Source organism: Megalobrama amblycephala, linkage group LG16 (genome assembly GCF_018812025.1).
Source record: "Megalobrama amblycephala isolate DHTTF-2021 linkage group LG16, ASM1881202v1, whole genome shotgun sequence".
Classification (NCBI taxonomy): domain Eukaryota; kingdom Metazoa; phylum Chordata; class Actinopteri; order Cypriniformes; family Xenocyprididae; genus Megalobrama; species Megalobrama amblycephala.
This window is the reverse complement of record NC_063059.1, coordinates 34,440,001-34,451,883: the sequence shown is the minus strand read 5'-3', so window position 1 is coordinate 34,451,883 and position 11,883 is coordinate 34,440,001. Positions and strand designations below refer to the sequence as shown.

Genomic DNA, 11,883 nt, shown 5'->3' with positions numbered 1-11,883 from the left:
TTTGTGATCCGATCGACCAAAACGCATCTTAAAAACAGATGTAATTTATAACCCAACATGCTATAGGGTTCAGGAGGGTTTCTAATATTTTACAAAATGATTCACCTGAAATTATTCACAACTATTATGCAATTATACAATGTACAAACTGTTAGATCACAAAGATGTACTTACCCATAATTTTCACACTTGTAGATGCCTGCATGCTTTCAATCTCATTTGCACTTGACACCTCAAGATATGTTGCTCTGAGTGTGAATAATGAATTCAATTTTGATGCATTCCTCACACAAAGTTCAGAGCGCTTGGACTATTCAGTAGTATAGACCTTATGTAGCCCCGCCCCTTTTCAGCGCTGCGCTCGTTGTCTTTTGACTTCCGGCTTGTATTTCCACAGCGATCTTGTATTTATGAATGAACTGCTCGTTTTAAAATCTTCCCGGTCTACTGACATTTGTTAAGACATCTGCTTTAAACATAACAATGATCATGATAACTTTCATTGACTCTACAACAGGTAAATCCACTTCACCAGTTAATTATTCTTATTCTTATTTCCATAGAAATATACAGGGCTACCGCAAAACCGGAAGTTCAAAGACAATATTCTAAAGATGGCGGCGCGCTTGTTTCTCTGGAAAATAAGGATACACTAACTATTTAGTGGTGCATTTTTTAACAGCTCCATTACCTGTTATTGAAAAGAGCAGCTTGCACATTGTGCTAAACATCTCCTTTTGTGTTGCATAGAAGAAGAAAAAATACTTGGAATTGAATGAAAGTAAGTAATTAATGACACTGGCAAAGATGGTTCAAAATACAAACACATTGTATACCATTTATCACAGCATTAGTGTTACACGCCACACAAACGCTTTGACATGTTCAAAAAGAACTTTTTTATTATAAACAGAAGGCATCAAAACAAAGCAACGTCTGTCCCTCATTTCCAAAATGATTTACAAGTCATCAATCAACTCTTAATATGTACAAAATAATTTTTCAAACTCCTGAGAACTAAATATAAAAAAAATGAACATGAGAAGATAAAAAGCACATGTTAACTAAGCGTGAACATCCTCTGCTCAATGTTCTGGCCTCATATAAAAATATGTTTATTCCATAGACAAATATCTCCTGCCAGAATATGTACAAAAAATAATATATACCAACAACTGGCCACCGTAACACTTGCAAGTGCTACTGTTGTAAATTTCCAGTGAGTTTGCACAACAAGAGTCATCTTGTTAAAGAAAGGCAAAAAAATACAGAAAATACAGTAATAGTGGGAAACACAAATAACACTTCAGGAATACAGAAGACAAAAGCGTGTCATTGAATGGTGAAAGAATAAATATCTGATGCTTTTATATATGTCCAAAGGCACTATGCTTGTAAATATACTGTATTTTTTTTTTTAAATAAAGGAAGAAAGGTAGAAATTTAACCTTATAACCAAACTGCCCAACTTTCACTCAGTTTTGCCATAACTTTATGAAATTATGTTACATTAAACATGCATGCAAGAGTTTTACAAAAAGTTTTTTGTTGTGTGTGTGTTTAAAATTACTTTCTGAATGAAATGAGAAAAAAAAGGCAATTAAAATAGCGAAAATACTAGACTCGAGAGTCTTTTAGGAAGCTTCAAGACTATCTTCATGATAAATAGTGATACAAATAACTGCCCCATTAATATTAAGATGAGAAGCAGCCCAATTTGTTGAAAAAAAAAAAAAAAAAATTGTCTTGAAAACTCAAAACAGACTGTACCACAGCTGTAGCAACACTGCTGCTGATTTATGAACAATGAATCCAGGCGTTAGCAACTGCCGTATCTTTTTCAACAGGCATGCAACGTGTGACCATGGAGACTTATGGAGAAAAACAACCTTGCGTGCTTGCGAACAGATGCTCAGCACAACTCTTAAGATGGAATGGAATCAGGTCTGTTTGCAAGAGAGCAGAAAATATTAATTACAAAGTTCGATCTTTGAGGTGAAGCATGCTAGAGGAAACCCATGCGGCACATGTCTGCTGCGCGCCAGACGGTTTATTCTGGGAAATCCGAAGCTCTCGACACAGAGACGGGAGTGTATGAGTAGCAAGGGTGGAGAGATGGAGAGAAAAAAAGAAATCAGCATAAAATTAAAAGGAGTGAACTAAATTGGCAAAGGCCACAAGGCTTCGGTAAAACCTCAGGGGCCGGCCGTGGTCCTTTTGATCTGTCGTGGCGAACGTCAACCCCCCATCGGCTTATGACAGGTTCTCAGCACAACCACATAAAGCAGACTCCTTCCATTGCTCTCTAACTTATCCATTAATGAAAAAGAGGGGTGTGTGATGATATGCGTCAAGATATAGACAAGCTGGGTTCAAATTAAACTGCATGTGTTGAGTTGAGTGAAACATGCTGTATTTATATGCATACACTGCAAAAAAGTTTGCTAATCAGTATTTTTGTCTTTTTTTTCAGTGAAAATATTTACAAATTAAATTTCATCTTGAATTAAGATTATTCCACTAGCATCTTTTTAAAACATGAACCTAAAAAATGATTTATGCTTAAAACAAGAATAATAATAATAACAACAACAATAAAAACTTTCTTCCATGGAGCACCAAAAGTAAATTTTAGAAGATTTTTTTGCCATATTATGCAATTTTGCTTCTCAAAAAATGTCTTATTTTTACGGAAGAGGATTAGGGCCAAGCAATAATAAAAAAATAAAACCATCTCGAGATTAAAGTTGTTAAATTTCAAGAAAAAAGTCAAAATAAAATGTAGAGAATAAAGTCATTAAATTACGAGAAAAAACGTGTTAAATTTCAAGAAAAAAGTTGAGATAAAATGTTGAGAAAAAAAATCTTTAAATTATGAGAAAAAAGTCGTTAAATTATGAGAAAAAAGTCGTTAAATTACGAATTTGTTCTCATAATTTAACGACTTTTTTCTCGTAATTTAATGACTTTATTCTCATAATTTAATGACTTTATTCTCAACATTTTATCTCGACTTTTTTCTCGAAATTCAACATTTTTCTTATAATTTAACGAATTTGTTCTCGTAATTTAACGACTTTTTTCTCGTAATTTAATGACTTTATTCTCAACATTTTATCTCGACTTTTTTCTCGAAATTTAACGAGTTTTTTTCTTGTAATTTAACGAGTTTATTCTCAACATTTTATCTCGACTTTTTTCTCAAAATTTAACGACATTTTTCTCATAATTTAATGAATTTGTTCTCGTAATTTTATCTCAACTTTTTTCTCGAAATTTAATTAGATTTTTCTCGAAATTTAACAACTTTAATCTCAAGATGGTTTTATTTTTTGTATTATTGCTTGGCCCTAATCCTCTTCCGTATTTTAAATATATTTATTATAATATAGTATTAATATATTAAATACATTTAGCTGAGAAGCAAAATTAGATTAATACTTATTGAATTTATTCATTGACATTTTTTCCTCCTTGTTTTAACTTTCTTCCTTGGAACACCAAAAGAAAAAAAAGAAAAAAAAAAATGTCCTTTACAATAAGATTCATTTTCTTGAGAAGCAAAAAGAGCATAAACAGAATAAAGATATTTACATTTATTACAATATCATATTAATATATTTAATATATTGCATTAACTTAGCTGAAAAGTCAAATTTGCACAATACATCTTGAATGATGTTTATTTTTCTTACCCCACTGGCTTTTCATTCTTGTTTTAAACAAAAACCTACAAAAACTTAGATTTATGCTCAAAAAGATAACAACAACAACAAAAAATGTTCTTCCACGGAAAATCAATTTTTGAATATTCTTTATGCAATCTTTTTGCTTCTCAAAAGAAAGTATCTTATTCTGAAGACATTTTATTCCTAAAAAACTAGACCAAAATACTGATTAAAAATGAAACAAAAAATCCCTGCAGTCAAAACATAGGTCTCAAGACTTTCAAACTCAGGTTATGTGACTCTTCATGTGAAACTAAAGTGATGTTTTGCTCCTACACTGGAGAAGTCATATACATATATATTTAATAAAAAAATAAAATAAAATAAAAAAAGTGAAAGGAAAGAGCCAAGAATATGCTGCACCTGGTTTTAAAGCTAACAGTTATGTGCAATGTGGTAACTGGAATGGTTACGCACACAGTGTAGCTTAATTTTAGCAGACTTGTTTTCTTTGTGTAAATCCACCCTGTGATCATAAACCATGTAAACCTCTCCCTTTACATCCTGAAGTCACAGCAGTCCACTGAACGACAACCACCAAGAACATATCTGCAGTGAAGTACAGCCGTTTGCTAAGTGTAAAACGTGAGGATGAAAACGTAAACAGAGCTTGGAAAATACATAAAATACATTTTAAATGTACACTTTATCTCACTCTGCTGAGTTAAATAACACTTTCTCCGCTGACCTTTAAATTATTGTTGTCCAGTAAAAGTTCCCCTGCCTTTTCAAACATACCATTCCCTGCGTGAAATCACAGATCCATCCACGTGAGACACATAGTCGCTGTCTGTACCGTTGTCGTAGCACTCGTCCTGCAGGTAAGGGGAGCCGTTGTGTAGAGGCGGCCCACTGGGGTTCACGTTATGATGGTTGTGGTGGTCGGAGTAATACGTGCCCTCTCTCTTAAGGGTTAGATAGTCACTCCTGGCATCCATGTCTTTGTGGTCACTGGGATAATCGGGATAGATAATGTCTCCTTCCGGTTTGGGCTTCAAGTCCTGGCTGCCATTGCCTGAGTCGTCTCCGTACACATCATGAAGCTCATGGGGTTGAAGTACATCCAGTTGAGACTCTTTTTGCATGTCTGATGGGCCAATGTACTGCTTGGTGTAGTAGTCTCCTCTGAATGTTTGGCGTCGACGCATGTAGAAAGCTCCCACCAGTGCCATCAGCAACACCAGGATCAGGATCCCACCGACAGCACCGCCCACAATAGTGCCCAGACTGCTGTCCGGTGGAGAGGCCTGAGTCGGGGAGGTGAAGTGGGCACGCTGATTGATAGGAGCTGTGATGGTTAAGCCGGTGTCAGGCAGGATGGACTTGGTGGTGGTGGTGGTGGTGGTGGGGGCTGCAGTGGTCGGTGGCGGCTCTGAGAGGGAGAAATATGGCCAAACATTAAAATACAGGCAAATAAATAGATCATTAGAGGCTTTTGAAGAACATTCTGGCTGGTACTAATAGTCCACTGTTAAAATGTATACAATTAAAACAAAATGAATTGAGCTGAGAAGTAAAATTGCTATAAAACATCTTGAATTCGATTTATTTATGGACAAATTGGAGGGGATTTGTGGAGCCAGAGAATTAGTAATCATATAATAGATGTCAGAAAACAAGTTGCTATTACACTGTACTGTACCCTGTTTGGTCGTATTCTTGTCTTTTTTTAATATTCTGTTGTAATATTTTGGTTCTGTTGGTATTACATATTTATAGTTAAATTTATAGTATGTCAGCTGGATTGACTGTATGCTTTTTCATTATTTTGTCTTTGATTCCTACATAGAAAAATAAAGAAAAAATATAATTTGATAGAACTCTTTTCAGATTTTTAGAAAATATAAATTACATAATATTTGGACATTTTCTTGCTGAGAAACTGCTGATAAAAGACAAAAAAATATATATTTTTTTATAATTATTCTTTTTTTTTAATTATTTGACATAGAGTAACTCAGGAAGGCAATAAGATCGGAGAAAAATTCTTTTTTGGTGATGCTCTCCTACATGAGATCTGCATCTGGTTCAAATTTTGTGGTGATAGCATTAAGTATAGTTGAATAAAGTGTTATTCATTTTTTCACAGTTAGATGGCGCCCACGGGCGATAAACTTGTTTAGATGCATTAAAAAGCTGAGTTTCAAAGCTTTAAGATGATACCTATTTTGTGTTATTCCACGTTGGAAAAGGAACATGGATAGTTCCAGGAACACTGGATACACACTGCATCCCGGAAAGATGAGAGACATGTTTTTAGCCAAGTATGTTAAATCATTCCGTGAGAAATATCTTGTGATCAACGCAATATATTATGTTAATCGTGAGAATCTGCTTTAAAAAATGATGTGCCATTTTCTATGATCTGTGCATTTTTAATGAAGTTACTAGCACGTGAAATCTACATAGCCTATTTGTATTCAGTTAGCGGCTGTGCTGTTTTTGTTGTAAACACATATTACTCAGACTCATTCGAGGGTGAAAACAACGCAACAGAAACATGTTGATCTGAACGTGTAAAGTCTCTGGTTTTGTGTGCAAAAATAATTTTTGTACTACCTATATGGGTTCAGTTTTTATTGGCTCTTAAATAGAGACACGCAAATGGGAGCGCGGGCGCTCCATCCGGTTTTAAAGGTTTAAAATTCTGTCTGGTACTGATGTAACCGGTCCTACTTGACCTGCTCAGAGCATGAATTAAACCAGCATCTCTGGCATGGGAGGCGGGGACGTGCTAACAAGGACCCTAAAGACTGCAGCCGCTAGCATCAGTTGCTAGTATGCCTCTTGAGGCCAGGGGAGTGAGGTTTACATGCACAGCTCTTACTGGCCTACGTTACACTCCCCCCTAAACCTCACTCTTATCCGGGTCAAGTCACCAAATGTTACCAGTCCTACTCGCACCAGCTCCTAGGGGGCTCGAACTGGCATGGGAGGCGGGGACGTGCTAACAAGGACACTAAAGATCACATCCGCTAGCGTCAGTCGCTAGCATGCCTCTTGAGGACAAGGGAGCGAGTTTTACTCTCACAGCTCTTACTAGCCTACGTTACACTCACCCCTAAACCTCACTCTTATCCGGGTCACGGCACCAAATGTAACTAGTCCTACTTGCACCAGCTCCTAGGGGGCTCGAACTGGCATGAGAGGCGGGTGCGCTAACAAGGACACTAAAGATCACATCCGCTAGCGTCAGTCGCTAGCGTGCCTCTTGAGGCCAGGGGAGTGAGTTTTACACACACAGCTCTTACTGGCCTACATTACACTAACAAGCCTAAATTATTTTCTCTGAATAGATAAATAAAGAACTCTAAAAACTAAAATTAATTATTTTAAAGCTTAGGCATCACAACATCATAATGTACAGCATGAAAAATGGATATTCAGTTTGAGATTTGCTAAAGATTACATTTAACTGTATTATGAATTATCTCTGTTAGGTCCAAGGAAGTGTTTTAAGTGTTTAAGTGTTTTAGAGGCAGGTGGTTATTTTCAAGATAAAAGGACAGAACTTGCAATCACAAAGAGGAAAAACTAAATCCTGCTGATGTAACGGCACGTTTGGGCACCACGTTGGGCTTTATGTCGAACATGTCACATGAACAAACCGGAAAACAGGTCTCATCGCATCCACTTGTCGGAGAAAGTGTTAATGTCAGAGTGAACTGACGACAATATCTACGGACTTTTAAGGTAATCAGCTAACCTAGCTAGTTAGTTAGTGGGAAGAAGAAAATGATAAAAAGTTTAGATATCAATCAGCATATGCGATGGACGTCATCTTTGATAGCTACTTTGAAGGCATCTTGAGTAAAACAGATTTATATTTAACAAAGCACATACAAAAGACCTGAACTGGAAGCGATGCAACCTGTTTTACAGAATACATTAGTTTGTTGTGCATGCATTTGAATTTGGAGCCTGAAGAATGAACAAGATTTAAAGACTGGTACATCAAGATTTTCAGGGGACATTAAAAAGGGAGAGGATGTTAAAAATAATGCTCTTTTGGCTGGTATAAATGTGGAAGTATTTGGTGTATCCATTTCCTGTATAGGACGTCAACTAGGGACAACATTCATTTTAAGAAAGTCACTCTAAACTTTTCCCTATATCATTTAGTTTTTCTCTGTCCTTCCGACATCCAAGTTTGTGCACCACTGAAGTTGAAAACCTGCCACAATATTTGGATTATGATTTGACCACAAGAGCTACATCAGGTTATCAATGTTGGAGCTAAACCATGCAGGACAGTAGCCCTCCAGGACTGAAGTTGCCCATCCCTGAGCTACAAGATAAAGTTTCCTCATGTTTTGTTCTGCCTGAGGAAGAGCCAAATATGTGGTAAAAAGCACAGTGGCATATAGCTGATTTAATTGAAACTGCTGCAAGTTTGATCCAACTTTATTTACGTCATTGCAGAAACCTCACAGGCCAAATGTAGACCCTTCTGGCACATTCGGTCAGCTTCTTTCTTTCTTTCTTTCTTTCTTTCTTTCTTTCTGGTATTTTTAAAATGGTTTCAACAAGAGATTCAGGAATTCACCTACTCAGTAACAGGAAATACAGACTGACTCAATGAATAGACACTAAGAAACAACAGAATGTCAAACACAGAAAAACATCCTGTGAGTTTTGTCAGGTTTTTCTCAAGCTGTTCCAGAATTTACCAGAATGCACTGCAAGTTTAGTGAAATTTAAGTGAAAAAGCAAATCAAAGAAGGTAGACAAAGTGAAAGAAATCAATCAAAAACTATCACTACATAGGGTACTGTAGGGATGACATAATTTTATCGGCCAACCAGGAAGTTGGCATCACCCTGGTTCCCTCTACAAAAACCCAACAGGATTTTTCCATTGACTTTTGGATTATTGCAGAAAGTAAGTTGTGTGACATCAAAAGTTTAGGATTCATACATGTTTTGTTCATCACGATAATTTTCACAAATGATAACAACATTTATACATTTTAAAGCCTAAATACATTCGCAGAAATAAAAGCTTTTAGTTAGAGTATTTAGTTTAGTTTGTTTAGTTTAGTTAGCCATTTGATAGACTTTTCAAAACATAGCAACTTACAAATAGTGGGGTATTACTGCTGTATTTGATGTCATAGAATAAAACATGAAAATATCTTGAGCTTGTGTTAACCACAAACCTTATTTCAGGCATTTAAAACTCAAACATAAATAAATTACTTTTTAAAGATGGAACTGGATGTGCAAACATGCTTATTTCTAGGTTTTATTCCTAAAGCACTCTATTATTCAATGAAATCATACATTTATTTTACCCATTATTTTAGTGTGTTAACATTTTAATAGCAAACTAAATTTCAACTGAGTCAATTCTCTCATGCACAATGGAGAACTATGTGTGTGGTGCACAAAAAAACAATGTTTTTCAACCTTGTCATTTTTATCCAGCTTCACAGAGTCAGCAACTTGGTATACTGTTTATGCCTCAATGCCTCACTTGAGTAAATAACTGTGTGGGTAAGTATGAATGGTGTGTATTTCAAGAGGGAAGAGCAAATGTCAGGACATAATTTATCACCCAGTGATCTTTCCTCAAACTTCAGCCCTCCATGGACTAAACATCATCACTTGTATGTGTTGATCTGAAAGGTTACGAGAAACTTCTCACCTAGTACCAAGAAGCGCACATCCTTAAAGCTCTGCCCAACATCGTTCTGAACTTCACACCTGTATTGTCCAGAGTCGCTCAGCTTTAAAGGACGAGTAAACAGCAGGCTGCCATTAGATGTGTCCACACCTGCAGGCATTGGTGCGTCCAGCCTGGGGAGTGACAACGGACAGATTATCAGTTTAGAGTTTGTTGACAACAAGTTTTGCAGCAGGAAGTCACCCGGAAGCAACCTTTAAAGGCCCCATTATACTTAGAGCAAAATCGAAGAAATAACTAGTGTGACAATATTTACAACAAAATCAGGCCAAAACAAAGTCTGAAACAGTTTGCCAAAGCAAACTTTCTGGATAAGTTTGCAGCAGACGAAAAATAAATGAACTGCAGTGGCTGTAGGCAATGATTTCTCTCATTGATTCTCTCATAATCTTAACCTCTAAGCAAAATGAGAAAAAAATATATCATCTACAACCATAGCTAGATTTTACTATTGAACTGACATATCAAATAAGATTAGAGGTAACAAAATGTAGTGTAGATGAGAGCACAGACCTGGTCCAGAGGTACAAAAGAGCAGGTGGTTGGCACTGGCTCTACAATCCAGCTGTACATTTTTTTGTCCCACGTACCATACATCCTCCTGGCTCATCACCATAACATCTGGAGCAACTGTAACAATTTAAATCATTGTTGCATGAAATGAAAAGGCAGAACATGAATATCAACTTGCTTAGCAAAATTTTCTTCCTTTTCTTTCTTCCACAGAACACAAAAGAGGATATTTTTTAGGGCTGGATATTGACACATATTTAATCCTGATTCAATTTTGATATATCAGGTACAATATCATTTTTGTTAAAGGTGCCGTAGAACGCGTTATCAAAAGATGTAATATAAGTCTAAGGTGTCCCCTGAATGTGTCTGTGAAGTTTCAGCTCAAAATACCCCATAGATTTTTTTTTTATTAATTTTTTTAACTGCCTATTTTGGGGCATCATTAAATATGCGCCGATTCAGGCTGCGGCCCCTTTAAATTCTCGTGCTCCCTGCCCCCGAGCTTGCGACTGCCTTAAACAGCATAAACAAAGTTTACACAGCTAATATAACCCTCAAAATGGATCTTTACAAAGTGTTCGTCATGCAGCATGTCTAATTGCGTAAGTACAGTGTTTATTTGAATGTTTACATTTGATTCTGAATGAGTTTGATGGTGCTCCGTGGCTAAAGCTAACATTACACACTGTTGGAGAGATTCATAAAGAATGAAGTTGTGTTTATGAATTATACAGACTGTAAGTGTTTAAAAAATGAAAATAACGACGGCTCTTGTCTCCGTGAATACAGTAAGTAACGATGGTAACTTTAACCACATTTAACAGTACATTAGCAACATGCTAACGAAACATTTAGAAAGACAATTTACAAATATCACTAAAAATATCATGTTATCATGGATCATGTCAGTTATTATTGCTCCATCTGCCAATTTCCGCTATTGTCCTTGCTTGTTTACCTAGTCTGATGATTCAGCTGTGCACAGATCCAGACGTTAATACTGGATGCCCTTGTGTAATGCCTTGAACATGAGCTGGCATATGCAAATATTGGGGGCATACATATTAATGATACATATTAATGATCCTGACTGTTACGTAACATGAGATGTTACGTATGTTGAGATTCGCCTGTTCTTTGGAGGTCTTTTAAACAAATCAAATTTACATAAGAAGGAGGAAACAATGGTGTTTGAGACTCACTGTATGTAATTTCCGTGTACTGAACTCTTGTTATTCAACTATGCCAAGGTAAATTCAATTTTTCATTCTACGGCACCTTTAAAGGGTTAGTTCACCCAAAAATGAAAAAAATTATAATTACTCACCCTTATGTTATTCCAAACCTGTAAGACTTTCGTTCATTTTCGAAACACAAATTAAGATATTTTAATGGTCCCTCCATTGACAGTCCACACAACTACCACTTTGACGCTTCAAAAAGAGTTGCGTAGCTGAGGGACAGAAGTCTCTCGTATTACATTAAAAGATATTCAATTGTGTTTTGAAGATGAATGAAAGTCTTGCGGGTTTGGAACGACATGAGGGTGAGTAAATGACAATTTTCATTTTTCAGTGAACTATCTCTTTAAGAAAAAACTCTCTTTACTAATGCTGTAAACTAACTATATGGTCCATTACTACAATATTAAAGGTTAAAATGAACAATAAACTATGTTTTCTATAACTATGTTTTTATTTGCAAGCAATGAAACTATAAATTATTTTAATGAGACATCAAAATTGAGCATGACCCCATTCTCACGCTTTGGACTTGAATCCCAGAAAGAGCAAGAGGCGGCGTGATTGGCTAACTCAATTACACAAAACCTCAGGATACTGAGGCTTAGCTGTGGCTGAGAAAATAAACTGACGTGTGATATTGAGAGATTCAGGAGTGAAACAGGGAGCCTTGAGATTCAACCCCAGCAGTCTATATAACAACAACAACAACA

General features: G+C 36.1%; 1 protein-coding gene across 1 annotated transcript in view; it reads right to left on the bottom strand.

Moving 5' to 3' along the window:
* Positions 1-3,296: 3,296 nt before the first annotated feature.
* Positions 3,297-11,883, bottom strand: part of nectin3a (nectin cell adhesion molecule 3a) — a 53,654-nt gene continuing 45,067 nt past the window's right edge. The window contains 4 exon segments of the mRNA XM_048161464.1: positions 3,297-5,100; positions 9,375-9,526; positions 9,927-9,957; positions 9,960-10,043. Of these exon segments, the coding sequence (XP_048017421.1) occupies positions 4,457-5,100; positions 9,375-9,526; positions 9,927-9,957; positions 9,960-10,043 (911 nt within the window). The 3' untranslated portion in view covers positions 3,297-4,456.